The sequence below is a fragment of the Strongyloides ratti genome (assembly GCF_001040885.1).
Source record: "Strongyloides ratti genome assembly S_ratti_ED321, chromosome : 2".
In the NCBI taxonomy this organism is placed as follows: Eukaryota; Metazoa; Nematoda; class Chromadorea; order Rhabditida; family Strongyloididae; genus Strongyloides; species Strongyloides ratti.
In genome coordinates, this window is record NC_037308.1 from 14,625,815 (window position 1) to 14,643,159 (window position 17,345).

General features: G+C 20.0%; 7 protein-coding genes across 7 annotated transcripts; 2 read left to right on the forward strand and 5 right to left on the reverse strand.

Annotated features, from left to right (window-relative positions):
- Positions 1–19: 19 nt before the first annotated feature.
- Positions 20–1,494, reverse strand: SRAE_2000465800 (Inorganic pyrophosphatase; the record flags this gene model as incomplete). Its single annotated transcript, XM_024643557.1, has 3 exons — positions 20–819; positions 865–971; positions 1,334–1,494. The coding sequence occupies 3 exons, from the start codon at positions 1,492–1,494 to the stop codon at positions 20–22; spliced, it is 1,068 nt and encodes a 355-aa protein (XP_024509215.1).
- A 548-nt stretch (positions 1,495–2,042) lies between these two features.
- Positions 2,043–3,721, forward strand: SRAE_2000465900 (Cytochrome P450 family and Cytochrome P450, E-class, group I family-containing protein; the record flags this gene model as incomplete). The annotated part of the gene is made up of 2 exons (XM_024643558.1): positions 2,043–2,161; positions 2,209–3,721. The coding sequence occupies 2 exons, from the start codon at positions 2,043–2,045 to the stop codon at positions 3,719–3,721; spliced, it is 1,632 nt and encodes a 543-aa protein (XP_024509216.1).
- Positions 3,722–3,945: 224 nt separating this feature from the next.
- On the reverse strand, positions 3,946–4,557 carry SRAE_2000466000 (Hypothetical protein; the record flags this gene model as incomplete). The annotated part of the gene is made up of 1 exon (XM_024643559.1): positions 3,946–4,557. The coding sequence occupies one exon, from the start codon at positions 4,555–4,557 to the stop codon at positions 3,946–3,948; it is 612 nt and encodes a 203-aa protein (XP_024509217.1).
- A 161-nt stretch (positions 4,558–4,718) lies between these two features.
- SRAE_2000466100 (Hypothetical protein) lies at positions 4,719–5,414 on the reverse strand (the record flags this gene model as incomplete). Its single annotated transcript, XM_024643560.1, has 1 exon — positions 4,719–5,414. The coding sequence occupies one exon, from the start codon at positions 5,412–5,414 to the stop codon at positions 4,719–4,721; it is 696 nt and encodes a 231-aa protein (XP_024509218.1).
- Positions 5,415–6,304: 890 nt separating this feature from the next.
- Positions 6,305–8,087, reverse strand: SRAE_2000466200 (WW domain-containing protein; the record flags this gene model as incomplete). The annotated part of the gene is made up of 2 exons (XM_024643561.1): positions 6,305–7,858; positions 7,908–8,087. 2 exons carry the CDS (start codon positions 8,085–8,087, stop codon positions 6,305–6,307), a joined length of 1,734 nt encoding a protein of 577 aa, XP_024509219.1.
- Positions 8,088–11,098: 3,011 nt separating this feature from the next.
- Positions 11,099–13,632, forward strand: SRAE_2000466300 (Alpha-tubulin N-acetyltransferase 1; the record flags this gene model as incomplete). The annotated part of the gene is made up of 3 exons (XM_024643563.1): positions 11,099–11,117; positions 12,695–12,986; positions 13,068–13,632. 3 exons carry the CDS (start codon positions 11,099–11,101, stop codon positions 13,630–13,632), a joined length of 876 nt encoding a protein of 291 aa, XP_024509220.1.
- A 2,213-nt stretch (positions 13,633–15,845) lies between these two features.
- On the reverse strand, positions 15,846–16,168 carry SRAE_2000466400 (Hypothetical protein; the record flags this gene model as incomplete). The annotated part of the gene is made up of 2 exons (XM_024643564.1): positions 15,846–16,031; positions 16,091–16,168. 2 exons carry the CDS (start codon positions 16,166–16,168, stop codon positions 15,846–15,848), a joined length of 264 nt encoding a protein of 87 aa, XP_024509221.1.
- Between the last annotated feature and the right edge of the window lie 1,177 nt (positions 16,169–17,345).

A 17,345-nucleotide genomic window follows, 5' to 3' on the forward strand; every position in this document is an offset into this window, starting at 1 on the left:
AAACGTATAAATTGAATTGTCAATATTTTGATTTGTAATAAAATACATCATCAACTGATGGAGGATAGATAGCTGGAGCTTCGAGTGGTGAATGAGTACCAGGTAAACCATTAAACTTTGTTCTGTCAGCCATAAAAGCTCCTCCCTCTTGGAAACATTCAGTATTAAGTGATGGAGATTTATCTTTAATTAATGCTTTCCAAAATTCATGAGTTTCAGCAATAATTTTATGAGCAAATGCAGCATTTTGACATTTACCATTGAAAGCAAATTCATTTAATGGTTTACCAGTTGGAACCTTATAAACAGTAAACCATTGAACTGAATGAGCAATAACTCCTGGAAAATGTTTTTCAACATCTTCAACATCATTAACAAGGTTAGCCATTGGATCTGTTACATCAATAGCAAGTACTTTCCAGTCAGTTTCACCTTCATCCAATAATGCTACAATTCCTAATGCTTTAACTTGAACAATATCACCAGCATTATGTTTTTTAGAACCAATTTCAATTACATCAATTGGATCATTATCACCTTTTGCATTTGTATGACTATCAATATGATTAGGATCTTCCCATGTTTGAGAAAGAGCTCCATAATTCCATGGATAACCACGGAATGGGAAAATATTATTTACAAATCTTGCTACACCTTTTTTTTGATCTTGTTTAATTGGAGCACCAGCTTCTTTAGTAGCCATTTCCATTTTAGCATTACTAAACCTTGGAATTTCAACAATCATATTATATATTTTATTTTGTTCACAAGCAAATAATGGAATATCATGCCATGGATTAATAACATTTCCTTCTTGCTCTAAAATAATATTTTTTTAAAAAGAAAATTTCTATTAAAACTTACTAATAAAAATTCTATAACTAAGAGTATTAAGTTGACCACGTTCCTCAATTGAATAAGCTCCAGTACTCATTTTGAAATTAATATTATTCTTACGTAAAGGGACACTCCTAAATATTAAAAAAATTATTAAAAAATTGTATAAACATTTAAAAAAAAAGATTGTTAAAAAAATGTAAATATAACGAGTACAATATTAAAAAGAAAAATTTTTATTTATGAAGTTAAAACATATGATAAAAAGCATCAACCACATTTAGTTAATAGAAAAAAAAATAAATCGACTACCTAAAAACTCACCAAGATGCATACATAACATATATTAATTGTAGATGTAACAGATAAAATAGATAAAGATAAAATAATAACTTTTTCTCATGAATAAATTTTATATACATTTTATGTATGTAAATAGAAACCTATATTTTTTTTTTATAGTTGCCAAGAAAAAATTATTAAACTTATAACACACCTTTTTATATTTAAAAATGTTGAAGGTACTATGTAACGTTTTTGTATGCAATAATGATGTAACTTAATGCAACGTGTACCAGTTAAAAGTGCTCGAAATTGATGATATAGTTTCGGATAGGAAGCTAATATATAAGTTGATTTATTTCCAAATAATGACATGAAGAATAAATGATTTTCAAATTGACTTTTTCTGTAATCTTATAGTAAAATTAAAAATTTAGACAATCCTCATTAAAATAGATAAAAGATAATTATATTTTATAATTAAAAAAATTTTTTTAATATTAAAACATTTCCTATAAAGATATTTTGTTTGACTTTTGGAAAGTAGTATCTTTTTTTTTTGAAATAAATGAAACAAAAAGTTTAAAATAGTAAAGTTACTAATTGCAATAAATGTAAAAAAATAATGTTAAAGTTTATAAAAAAAAAAGATGAATTCTATATTTTTTTTTAATTTGAAATTAATAAAATGTTTATTTATTTAAAATTGACATTTAATGTCACTTAATTTATGTATAAAAAAATATCAATGTCACAATATTTATTTTTCTGATATTTTAAAAATTTTATCAGTAAAATATTAAGTAAAACAATAATTAAGCATTACATTATATGTATAGAAATTAATTTTCCACCAACCTACTTTATAAATTACTTCAAAATTATATTTTTATTTTCACCTTTGATTATAATTTTTAAAAAAAATGTTAGGTATAGGTGAATATACTTTTTTATCTATAATATTTTTATACATATTATTTACAATATTTCCTAAATATGTTGCTTTGGGATTAATTGTTATAATAGTTTCATTAATATTTTGGCAAGTAGTATAAAAATAAGATTAATACATATATTGAAATATTTTAGGAAATTAAATAATTATAAAAATTATTGGGTGAAAAGAAATGTACCTTCACCAAAAGGAAATTTACTTTTTGGAAATATAAAAGAAATTTTTAGTGATGTGATAGGTTGTGATAAAAGGTGGGAAAAAAAATTTGGTGAAACATATGGAGTAATGATGTTCATGGTTCCAATTTTAAATACAACAAATTTAAATATTATTAAAGAAGTTTATGTAAAACAATTTGACAAATTTATTGATAGAAATGTAGATTTTTCATACAATTTTATGAAGGATAAAAGTTTAATTGGAAATGTGATGTTTATGAAAACAGGAGAAGATTGGAGAAGAATAAGAAATTTATGTTCACCAGCTTTTACAACTGGAAAGATAAAAATGTTTGTAAAATTTTTCAATGAAACAATTGATAAAACTGTAGAAATATTACGAAATTATGAAATAGAAGATAAAGTTATTGATTTAAAGGAGTTATGTGATAGAATGACATTGGATTCAATTTTTAAGACTACCTTTGGTTTTGAAACTGATTTACAAGAAGACCCTAATAATCATATTTATGAACATTCAAAAAAATTTTTTGATTCAAATTTATATGATCCAGGTTTTTTATTTGCTGTTTTATTTACAGAAACATCAAATATTTTAAGAATATTTTTTAATTATAACATTAAAAATAACAAAGAACTTAAATATTTTACATATATTCTTTCAGAATGTTTTGAAAAAAGAAAAAAAGAATTAGATGAAAATATAAATAATGAGGCTCCTGATTTTTTTAAAGTCCTCCTTCAATCGTTTAATGAAAATGATAATATTAAAGAAAAAGATAGAGAAAATAACTTTGAAAAAGCAACATTAAATCAAAAGAAAAAAGGAATGTCTAAAATTGAGATTCTTGCTCAGGGATTTTTGTTTCTTCTTGCAGGTTATGAAACAACAGCAAATACTGTTCATTTTCTTTTATTCATGTTGGCTCATCATCAAGAGTACCAAGAAAGGTGTAGAGAAGAAATATTAGAAGCACTTCAAGAAAAGAATGTTGACTATATAGATTATGATACTGTAAATAAATTAAATTACCTTGATCAGTGTGTTAAAGAATGTTTAAGAATGTATCCACCAGTAGGAAAAATTTCCAGGTTATGTGTTGAAAAAACAACTATTAATAATATAGACTTTGAGCCAGGTATGATGGTATCAATACCAATATTTAATATGCATTATAATGAAAAAATATATCAAAATGCAAATATTTTTGATCCAGAAAGATTTTCACCAGAAAAAAGATTAGGAATAGATCCATTATATTACTTGCCTTTTGGTTATGGTCCAAGAAATTGTATTGGTTCGAGATTTGCTATATTAAGTATGAAAGTTTACATTTCTCGACTTTTATTAAAATATAGATTTATAACTTGCAATGAAAGTCTTCCCTTACCATTAGAAATTACTTCGGTAGGAATGACAAAACCTATAAAACCATTGTACTTGAAAGTTGAAACAATATCATATTAATAATTTTAATAAAAACTTTTGAAATATTTTTTACTCAAAAGTTATTATATATATTTAATATAGTATTTAATATATATATGAAAAAAAATTATATTAAAAAAATTTGATAATTGAAATGTATTTTATTATTTTATTCTTTTTTATATTCTGCATTAAAACTGGAAAATAATAGTTAATTAATATCTTATATTCTTATTTTATAATTATATAATAATAAATTACTTTTATGTAGGATTATTATTTTTCTTCATTCGGAGTCTATTTAATTCTGCTGTTGATTCTGACTTTTTACCATAACTTTCAGATTCACTTGTCATTCTAAGTGATGGAATTTCTTCAGATTCAATGACACGTATTTTTATTTTTGTGTGAAATGAAACTTTTTTTTTACTTTTTAATATTTTATTAAAGTTATTTGATTTTTTTAGACATGATTTTAAACGTTTTTTTTCTCCCTCTGAATTGCTTTCTTTTTTATTTCTATTTTTATCACTATATTCATCGCTATCACTTCCAGGTATTGATTGTGTCAAATCAAGTTTACTATCAGTAAAAGCATCTTTTTTTGAAAATATACGAAATTTTTCATCAGTATCATTTTTATTTTTTGATCTTTTTAAGTACACATCATTATTAGCTAATTGATAATTCGATTTTACATTAAAATCATCATAACAAGAACGATAATCTTTTTCATAATATTCCAAATTTCTATCATTTTTTGAATCAATATGTTTATTTTTTAAACATGTTATTACAGTACAAATATTAATTATCACAAACCAATAAAAAAATTTAAAAAAAAAATATAAAGGTTCACATAAAAATACTATCATATTAAAAAAAATATAATAGTTTTTATATATTCTAAAGAATATAAATAAATTAAAATTTTGAATATTAAATAGATATATGAATATTAAAATACTTAAGATATTTATTGAATATATTAAATATTGTATAAAATTCTAATAAATAATTTTAAAATTATTTTTATTTAGTTACTGTTTTTATAATATTTTAATATTTTATCGTATTTTCCAGCAGCATAATATTTACAATATTTTTTAAAAATTTTGGTATCATTTATAGATGGTAAGATAGAACTAACCAAGCATTCTTTTGTAGGACATTGAATTAAATTAGGCAAATATAATTCTTTAGCAACAATATTTATCTTATTTAAACAATTGTTACAACAAACGTGATCACATATTCCAAATACTTTTATATTTTTAGGTAGACAATTATCACCACATTCATCACATTGTATATATTCATTAAAAATTTCTTGTTCACTTCTTATGGTATCTCTTAAACTTAATTGGGAAAAATTTTTATCAAATAAAATATTATTTTTTTCTTTCAAATGTTTTTTTCTATTATCTTTTTCTATCTCTTTATAATAATCACTTTCTTTTACAATACGATCATCTAATAATAAAAGGTAAGCTGAACTATTATTTGATATTATTTGTGGTATCACTTCTTTTTCATGATATTTTTTATATAGTTTCTTATCACCATCACTATCTGTCCATACTACATTAAATTTTATTGTTGAAGTATCATCATCATTTTTTTCATAATTAAATGACATATCATTGTATTGCTGAATTGTATTAATAGTTGATAAAAAATTTGATGGTATAATATTTTTTATGGATGTTATATTTTTTTCTAAAATAACCATTGTTAATATAAAATAAGAAATTTCAGTAAAAAAATAGTATTAGAAGATGAAAAATGATGGTTAATAATGATAGTAATAGATTTTAGTGATTCGAGACTTTTTTATTATTAGTATTATTATATTTTATAATTGTTTATTTAAATTTAAAAATTATAAATTAGTATTCATATTTTTTTCTCTTTAATATTTTAAAAGATAAATTATAATTTTATATAATTTATCAAAAAATTAAAATTTGTTTTGTCAAAAATAAATTTTACAATAATTAAAGAAAGTTATAATAATTTTAACTATTACAAGATAAATTACACTTTACACATAATATTTATTAAAGTAATTACTTTAAAAATAAACAAATAAAAATAATACAAGATTGAATCTTTAATTTTTATACATAAATTTAAATAAATACATTGTCACATGAAAAATTATAATTCAAATAAAATCTTTTTATGTATATATGTATTTTCATGATATCTTTTTTTGGAGGCACATTAAATGAATAAATATTTATATTATTATGATAAATTTATTTTTTTGTTTTTGTCTTAGACTTAACAAAATGACAACTTTCATTTGTTTTTTTTTTTTAAATTCTTAAAAAAATGTTAGAATTTATTTTTTTTTTTGTTTGAAAAATTTCTTTTTTGTACAAATAATAAGTTTACTTTTTTCTTTTGTAATTATTTTTACCTTTCTTTTTATTTTTCTCCTTTATATTGTTAAAGGATTGGTGAAAGAAGAAAGTTTTGAATTTTTACAAGTAAATAAACATTTCCTTTAAATTATTTAAGTGTTCTTGTAATTAATTTTTTTTTTTTTAATTACCACATAATAAGAAATTTTTTTTTTAAAAATATTTATTCTTCTATTATATTTTTATGTAATTGTTAGCTCATTGATGATCCAGTATTTTCTTTTTTTATATCAGCTATCTGAAGATATTGATCAAATTCTCTTGGATCCATTTGTGTTATTGATGGTTCTAGTAATGAGTGATCATAATAATTATTATTATCACCTCTCATTTCAATATTGTTAGGTAATCCCGTAAATTCTACATCCATAATATTATCATTAATTGGTGATTGCATTGAATCCATATTATATGGTGATTGACCTGATGATGATGGTGATACATTTTGATTATATGGTGAATGACCAAAATTATTATTTTGTGGTCCTTGATAATTTGTATGTAAATGTTGATGATGAGATGTTGGAATTGTATTTTGAGAATATTGAAATATTTGATTATTTTCTTGTGGACCTTTATCAAGTAATCCCATTTTTGAAAGTTGTTGTTGCCTTTCTAATAAATGATTTCTTTCATCTTTTAATTGATTAACTCTTTGCATATTTGAAGCTCTTATCATTGGATTATTCATCATATTTGAATTTCTCATTTGTTGTTGTTGCTGTTGATGATGATGATGTGATGGTGGTATAAATGTTGATTGTTGATCATTATTTTGTCTACCAACTTGAATATTTCTTTGTGCATGATGATTATGAAAATTTGAATTATATTGTTGTGTTTGTCCATTTACATTAAGTAATCTTCTTCTTATACTTTCTTCTTGTTCTTCTTTTGGTATTCTTGGATCATACCATGTTGTTGATTGTGTATTATGATCAACAAAATATGGATTACCTCGTTCATCAAATACTTGTTCCCAACCATGCGGTAATGGTGCCTGTTGTTTAGGAATATTTAATAAATCACTATTAGATGATCCTTGATAAGGTATTGTCATTGGATCACAACTTTGACTTTTTTCTCTTCCACCCATCCATTGTGATGGTGGATAATTTAAATGTCCCATACCAATTGATGGTGGATTATATGATGAGGAATAATCTATATTTGGATTTGAACCATGATTTAAAAATCCATTATGTTGTATAACATCAAAATCGCATGATTTAGCACTTCTTGAATGTGTCATATGTTGTGAAACCTGAGTAGGTGGAGGGTAATCTGAAGTCATACCAGATTGTGACATTGTTTGGACTGCCTGATTTTGATTATAAAAATAATTAAATGATGTTGTATTGTTATTATTACTACTATTATTTGTTGGTGGAACTATAAATTTATTATGATGTGCTACAGGAGGTTTAGTTGCCATAGCATTTTGATGAGATGCTGAATGAAGATATTGTTGTTTTGTAATACCATGACCTATTCCATGTCCACCAGTTTGAACATTATTTTCATAATTTATTAAGGCTGGAGCTGAAGCTTGCCTTGTATGTGATACAGCATGTTGATCAGGATATGTAGGAAATCCACCACTAATATTAACTGATGATGATGAACTTGGAGAAATTGTATGACGTGGAGAGGAACCTAAACCATCATCACTAGAAACATCAATACTATGAGCTGAGCTTCCTCTTGATTTACATGCACTTCGAGGAATATAAAATGATGCTGGTAACTTAAATTAGAAAATAATAATAATAATAATAATTTATATTTAAATATACCTCATTTTTTCTAAAATGATTACTTGATCTTGTTGGTCCTTGAACACCAGCATTTATTAATTCTTGTAATGATTTATGTGTATCTTCAACATTTTTAACAATTTGTATATGACCATTAGAATTAGATTGGTGTTTTTGTTGTTTAGCCATCTCGGCACGTTTTTTAGCAGATGATGACATTTTAAACAAATTTTTTTTTAATGATATATTATTTAAAAAAAAAAAAATACTTTACAAATATATATAGGTATATGTCTTTAATATTGGAAAAAAAAACCCAATTAAATAATAAGGTGTGTCTAGAAATAATTTTAAAGTTTAATAGTTTAAATAATAAAAAAATAATAAATAAAACAATTGTTTTAAATTTTTAATATCAAAAAATTTTGATGATTAATAAATGAAATAAAAATAACAAATATATATATATATAATAATAATAATAGTAAGTGTTAACAAATGACTATGAAACATGAATTATATTAAATGTGAGTGGAAAAAAAAAAATATAATGGAAAAATAAAAATGAAATAATAATATGGAGAAAAGTATAAATGATTGATAAGAAATTATTAAAACTTTACCCAGAAAAGGTTCTTTATGTTCTTTTTTCTCTATCTATATATGTATGTACATTTGATAGATGTAAGATTTTGATAATATAAAAAAATTTTTTTTTTTATTTTGATATTTAATTAAAAATGTTAATTATTAAGTTTATTAAAATATAAATAAATTTTTTAGTAAAAAAAAAAGTATAGACAATTTTAAGTAATTTTAAAATAAAATTTTTTTTTTATTGTGATTTTTAAAATGATTGAATGATGTGTATATAAAAATCAAAGTAATGGCGATTGTTATGTTATATATATGTATGTATATATATAATATATAATTTTAATTAGTCCTTGAAACATTAACAAATAAGTTGTTCTATTTTTAACTTTCCACAATACTTTTTACTAGTAGACATATATCTTTTCCTTATCATTCACCTTCTCTTCTTTTTCTACATTTTATATGTTTATAATAATAATATCTACGTTATAAATGTAATATAACTAATAAAAACGAGAAAAGTATATTATTAATAAAAATATTGTAGTCTGAAAAAGGATTAATAAAGGTAAAAATTAATCTAGACAACTTTTTTTGTTTTTCATTAAAAATTTTATTCTTTAATTTTTCTTTAATTTATCATTATATTATCTTATTATTAAGAATCATTAAAATGAAATTATTATTTAAATTGACAACTTTTCGTTAATGTTGTAACATGTCTAGTGATTTTGAGAATAAAAAAGATGAGTGATAAATATCAAATAAATGAAAATAAACATATACATACATATTTTGTCTTATTTCTATTGATATACAAAATATATATATATAATATATATATAAAATATATAAAATCATGAAATATTTTAGAAAAGACAAAATGAATATGTTTAATGAAAAGACAATGTTATTATTTTAGAGAAATGTCAATGATAAGGATAACGATAAAATATTATTACTATAAGAAAAATCTTTAAAGGAGAATTAATTTTGATAAGAAATTTGTTTTAAATAATTGTTGATTATAAAAATTTATTTCTACCATTACAACTATCAAAAATGTTTAGATCAAAATGTCAATAAAGGAATATGATGAGTCATGAATTAAATTTAAGAACAAGATAACATACGACTTATGAATGGATAATGCTTACAAAATAATTTTTATATTAAGAATAAATAATAAAAATTTTTAAAATGATATCATTTCATTTTTTTAATATATTTTTTTTCTTTTTTTTTTTTTACTAGAATAATAGTGATTAAAGATAAAACAAAATAAATAAAGGATTAATGTTATAATTAGTTATAATAAAAAAAATATACTTAATTACTTAACATATTATTAATTATAATAGTTAAAATTTTTATTAATATAACAAAGTTTTTCTATAAAAATTTAAAAAAAAATAAATAAATAAATGAAATTTCTTTTGTAATCACGAGTATAATTCTATAAAGGACAATTTTTTAACTATAAAATTTATCATTTGATCAATGTTAAGGAAAGCGTGTAGTTTATTTTCTAGTAACGTTAAAATAAATTTATAATTTAATACTTTTCAACACTACTTTTTCTAATAAATAAAAATCAAATTTTATATAAGATTTTCTGAGTAACCTGTACAATTAAGGCATTACTTCATAATGGTGATACTTTATAAAAAAAAAAAATTCTTTTTTTAATGATCAAGAAATATATAAATAATAAAATATATTATTTAGATAATTTAATATTATAAAAGTTATTTATATAATATTATTTTATTAAAAAAAAAATTTTTAATTAAATAGATAATAATAATGTATAGTTATTTAATAATAAGGAAATATAAAAACAATAGTATTATTAAAGTTTTTAGGATATGGTATTATTAATTGTCATGACCTAACATCTTGCCAAATGATTAAGAAGATGGTAGAAGTGACAGTTTATGAAGAAGAATAGAAAAAGGCAATTTGATAATGGAAGGTCGTTAAAATGAAACAGAGGCATGGAAATGAATGATAAGATCAATAATAGTTGTTTAAAATGAAAAATTATTTATAAAGGTATATATATATATTTATATTTATACCATCTAATTTTGGATATATAAAGTGATTGTTTGTGCCATTATATTAAAAAGTAATAATGATTTAAATTTATATATAAATAAAATCTTGAGATTTATATTACTCATTAAATGAATAAATATAATCATATGAAAGTGTTATTTATATCTTCTTTATAAATATATCTATGATTTTGAAAAAGTAAAAAACAATAAGAAAATATAATGAATTTTAGTAGGTATATATGATATCATAGACATATCAATGATAAGAAATATAAAAAAAAAAGTTAAGGTAAGGATGAAAAGAAGTGGGGGAAGACAAGAATAAATGTCTTCCTTGTACTATATTTTAGTTTATCTCTTTCAACATCAAGTTGATATATCATTTTATAATATTATATTTTCTAAAAGTAATCACAAGCTTATGTTTTAAATGATCATTTTTGCCGCTACCTAACCTGATCAATGAAAAAGGTGCTTTAAAATTACTTATGAAAAATAATTTAAAACAATAAATTGAAGATGGATAAAGTTAAATAATATTATTACAAGAATTGACAAGAATAATATTATATGTTAAAAGATCTCTTATGTCAGTTTAAAAAGTAATTGCAATATATATATAACATAGGTAATATATAGCTTGTGGAAGTTAAAAAGCTAATAATTAAATATAATAAGCGAAACACTTACCAATAATGTATTTTAGTATAATTGTAGTTAAAATGATAAGGCAATGAAAGATCTTGCGCATTACTATATTATAAAACCAACTTTCAGGTTCATCATTATGTGAACATAGATAAAGTAAAAAAGTTTATCAAATTTGTTTAGTTAAAGTTCAAAAGAAAGAGGAAATTTGAATGTAAGAACGGAGTATATATAGTTAAATAAAATAGATGTAACTTGTAAAAATCTTTTACTTTTACTAACAATAAATAACTACCACTCTAAACATTAGTTTTAAGATTAATTAAGTGAATAAGGAAATCTTTTAATAAATTAAATATAGTTACTATTTAAATACTTATAAATGCTTAAAGAAATATATTGTTATCATTATTAATATAACATTTGTTTTGTAAAAGATAATTGAATAAAAGTAATAAGTAATAATATTTTGATATATATTTATTATTTTGATAATAAATATACACATCCATAAAACAGCTAGTTTTAAAGTAATAATAAATTATTTTGTCATTAAAAAAAAAAAATTAAACTATTTCACTTAATATTACGATAATGTCAATTAATAAAATATTTAAAAATTACCTCTCTTGATTAAAAATCAAATGATCATACTATTTGTAACACAAAAAAAAAATTGTTTAAAAAATATAATAACTATTTTTTTTTTTAATTTGGTAAATTTTTAACATAAAAAAAATTAAACTTTTTCTTTATTAACATTTTTAGTCACGCTTTTTTTTTCATAAAGTTTCTTAATACATATATATATTTATATAATTTTCTTTATATAGATATGTCTTATTTTCATTGATTAATTATTAACAAATATTTGAATGATCAAAGTTATAAATTTTTCTTTGACAAATATAATTGTACAAGTATTTTTAATTTTATATCTTATTTTAAGGATGTATTTTTAATTATAAAAAAAAGGATATGTATAAATAAATTATATTTATAAATCATTCATTATATATGCATTAAATAACTATTTATTTATCAATTATTAAGAATTATTTTTTATATGCATATAAGTATATACCATTGTTTTTGAGGTATAAAATATATTATTACTAAAATTTTAAAAATTATCTTGAGTTAATAATGCATGCATGAATTAAGGGAAAAAGAAAGTAAAATCATCCCACACTAACAAAAGTACTTTCTGCTTCTATTATATTTTTGTCCTCTTTTAAACATCGATTAGATGATAGATATAGACTCATTTTTCTATATATATTATATAGCATTATTTCTATGTTTATTTGTTAAATATCTAGAAATCTTACTATATATATAATTGTATTCCAATAAATGAAAATATAATAAAATATAATTTTTTTTAATGTCTTATATTTTTATTATATATATTTTTAACAATAATACATTTTATTTCTATAAATTATATAATTACTACTTTAACCATATATATATATAGTTTTTTTTTTTATTAAAAATTATATACTTCTTTTTTAGTCAAAATAACATCTACAGTTGTTTCTTCTTTATCAAAATCACTTTTTGAAATGGAAATTAACTATGATTTAAGTGAAGTTTTTGATAATGAAATAGCAGTTTTACCAAAAAATGCTATAAAAAAGTTAAACCCAAAAAAGTTTTGGGGTGTTGAGAGAGCAATAAATGAAATGGGAATATTATCAATGAATGCACAAGGTTTAAGAAGAGTTTTGACAAGTTATCAAAAAATAATCGATACAGAAGAGGAACAAACATTATATGTAATGTGGAAAAAAAATCCAGATAATGAGTAAGTTTTTTTTATAATTTTTTTTAATTATATTAAATATATATATTTCTTTTTTTGAAAAATTATTTTCTCTAATTCTAGAAAACATTCTATTGTTGTTGGTATATTAAAAGTTGGTAGAAAGAAATTATATCTTTTAGATGATAAACTTCAAAGATATGAAGTTACACCATTGTGTATATTAGACTTTTATGTTCATAATACACTTCAAAGAAAAGGAAATGGTCATAAAATATTTGAAGAAATGTTAAAACATGAAAATGTATCTCCTATAGATTTAGCTATTGATAAACCATCTGATTCACTTTTACAATTTTTAAAAAAATATTATAATTTAGAGAATCCAGTATGGCAATCAACAAATTTTGTAGTTTATAAAGAATTTTTTGAAAAAAATAAACCATCTAGTAGTAATAGTAATAATAATATATATGAAGGAAAAAGAAAAATTTCTGAAAAAATACCTATAAATCCATCTATATCAGAAACTGCCTCACCTAGACAAAGAAACCAAAGATATCGTCATTCTCAAGCTGGTGAAATTATTCATGGTAGTATTGAAGTACCACGTAAAGTTGAAATGGATCCTAATACACCATTAGGTAGAAAAAATACAAGAGATTTTTCACATACACAAATTTGGTAGAATAAAAATAATTTTTTTTTTAAAATTAAATTTATATTATTATACTTCTTAAAATTTACTTCCTCTTTTGTTATAGTATTAAATGCTTTGCTTAACTTAACATAAGTAATAAAAAAAAAATATGTAATGTAAACATTTTCACCTCAATCATGAGGAAAGAAGATTAGTAATTTTTCTAATTATTTACCTATATGTAACAAATTGTGGTAATCTTAAATTTTAAAAGATGAGATAATAAAAAAATTCTTTATATTTGATTAACATTTTTACAATTTTTTCAAATATATTAACTATAATAGAAGTACTAAGTATTATGAAGAGAAAAAAAAATAAAAAAGTAAAATATATAATTTTATAAATCTTAACTTTTTAATAATTTATTAAACTTACTTATATATGTAAATAATAATAAAAATATAGATATAATTAATATTTTTTTATCAAAATTTTTTCTTCCTATATATTATCAACTTTAAATAATATATTTTTAGAATAAACTTGATAAAAATATTTATCAAACACCTTATAATACAATATCATTTAATAGTTACCAAATATATTTAATCATTGAATATTTTAATTAAATATGTACTATAATTTTCTTATGTTAATCTTATTGACAACATTATAATTATAACAAGATCATTAAACCTTTTAAACAAACAGTTTTTTTTCTTTTATATCTTTATTAATATAAGATTATAAAATATTAAACAGGTTTCATTTTTTTTTTAGTACTATAAATATCTCTAAGAATTTTTTTTTTTTAAATTCTTATATGATAACTAATAAAATTAAGATAAAAAGAAATTGTTTCTAATTGAATATATATTAGCTATAGTTTGTGATATAACCAAAATATGTCTAATTTTTAGACAAATTAATTATTATTTTTTATCAATTATTAAAAATTAATAAAAATTATTTAATGATAAATAAAATTTTAATAAAAATATCAATAATTGATCAAATAATTTATAGGTATTTTATATTAATATACAAAAAAATAATCTTTTAAATTATAATAACTCTTTCAAGAGTACAATTTTTTATTTTATTTGTCTTATAAAAATTAATTAAATAATTAGTAATGATTGATAATAATGACAATATTATCAGGCAAATGTAATTAATGATATGAAAAAAAAAACAATAGTCAAGTTTTATTGAAATTAAACGAATATATATGTATATTTCATCATTAATGTAAGTTGTCTTTATTTTAAAAAACAATAAAATTGTTATATATATCATGGAACTATTTAAGATAAAGTAAAAAAAAATTTTTTAATTATCTATAACAAAAATTATTGGTAATTTAATAATATAAAATAATCTAATTTTTATTGCTATAAATAGTTTCAACATTACAAATTGTTACCAATTTGATTATGTAATTTTTAACAAAGAACAAACTTTTGTTATTTAAAAGTGCATAGTAGTAATAATTTATAAAGTAATATATTATTCAAATTATTAAAAAAATAACATTAACTGATATTATCAATTTTAATAATATTAAAATTTCTTATTATATAATACATTTATAAAAGTATATTTGTTAGAAAAAAAAACTTTAAAAATTTAAAGATAAAACTTTATTGTCTTAAAAAAAAACAATTGTCGTTAATATATAAAAATTGTGGTAATGAAGAATAATTAAATTGCCAAGTACTATTCAAACTTTATTATTTCAAAAAAAAAAGTTTATTGCCAATGTTTTGATGTATTGTATTTAATAACTAAAACATGATAAAAGATTATTTTTGCCCATAAATAAAGTTTTTAAAAAAAAAAAAAAAATATATTCTTTTTCTAAAATAAAAAAAAAACATTTATGAAATTATAATGTTATTATACTATAATAGTTTTTAACAAAATTATGATATTATTATTTTTATAAAGATTATATTTTTATTAACAGAAATATATTTTGTCAAAAAAAAAAAATAATAATAAAAGATAATTTTTTATATTTAAAAAAAACAAATTAATTTTAATTAACAATAATTTTATATTTATAATAATATGTTTATAATTGAACAAAAATAAATTTTAATTTCTTCAAAATTTTGTAATAAATAATAAAAAAAACTATTAATTTTTTTATTTAATAGATGTTTGAATAACAAAAGAGGTATTTATAACAATTATGAGTTAACAATAATTACAAATTTCCTCTAAATGGCAACAGGTATCAAAAGGTTAATTAATTAATCTACTAATAAAGAAGTATCAATTACTCCTCCTTTAAAAGTTATACCTTGAATAGTAACTGTTCTGGCATTTGGATCACCACCACCATTTCTTGAAGGTATATTACGTAAAGGTTCACTATCAAGAGATTGATATGAAAATTCAATATTTTCTCCAAATTCGTCATATTTTTTAGTAAAAAACTAAAAAAAAATATATATATATATATATATAATTATTATAAATATTAGAGAACACATACATTTGATTCTAAAACTTTACGAAATCGTCTTCCAAGATTTTTTAAGTATCCCAAAAGTGTGTAATAGAAATATTTCATAATCTAAAAAAATAATTAAATTTTCAAAATTATATATCATAATTTAACAATGCCACATGTAAAATCTTGAAACAAATAATATGACATTAAACTATTTAAACATTTTCTTTTTGATAGAGTATTCATTCTAGACATACAGATATATATATATATATATAGTGTGGATAATACAAAAACATATATAAAAGCCTTGATTTGATCTTATATTTAATATATGACATAACTCAATATACAAAGTTATAAAGTATGTAATTTAATAATTGTTAGAAGAAATTAAAGTTACAAAGATAAAGATTTTATTCATAAAAAGAATGACATTTTTCTTTTATATATTTTTGTTTATATATAATTTAAATGGCATAAATATTATATATTTCTTTTTAAATAATTATATTATATAACAAAAGTTATTTAAATTATCTTTTTTTTTTAAAACATTTTGTTCTTTGAGTAATTATTTAATTATAACACAATTAATCCGGATAAATCTTATTGTATGATTAAACAAAAAATTTTAAAATTTAAAGATCAAAAGAAGTAAACTAAAGCACAAAGAAAAAATAGTGCGTAGTTTAATGAATGCTTTAACAATAACCATTATCATAATAATAATTCCTTTGATTTTTTTTTTATTATTATAAATTATTCTTTTTATAAACAATATTTTTTCTACAATAATAGATAAATCGTAAAAATAAAAATCTTTTTATTTTATTTAAATAATAATTTATTAAAAAAATTAGGCGGTACTGGTACTTTACTTTGTAAAGTGCAATTCTCTGAAGTTACAAGATTTTATATAAGGTTTCTAGACCTATCTTGTACCTAATGATATGCGCACTAGGAACGATGATAGTTTATATCAATAACTATTGCCGGCCGATATTGGCGCAATATAAATTGGTGGTGATAAATCATTCTTCAAATATTTAACTTTGTGAATTTGAAGGTCAAGAATTACCTCACAATTACTTTTTTTTTTTAAATTTATTGAAATATTTATATTATGATACAAAAATATTTGTCATAAAATTATTTCAAAAGAAAAATAATACTTTTATTATGCAATATTATTTAAAAAAATTTTTTTAATTTCAAAGTTATTTTCTAGAAATAATTTGTTAAAGTTAGTTATATTTTTATGAAACGTTTCCAGACAAAAATGTTGTGAATAGAC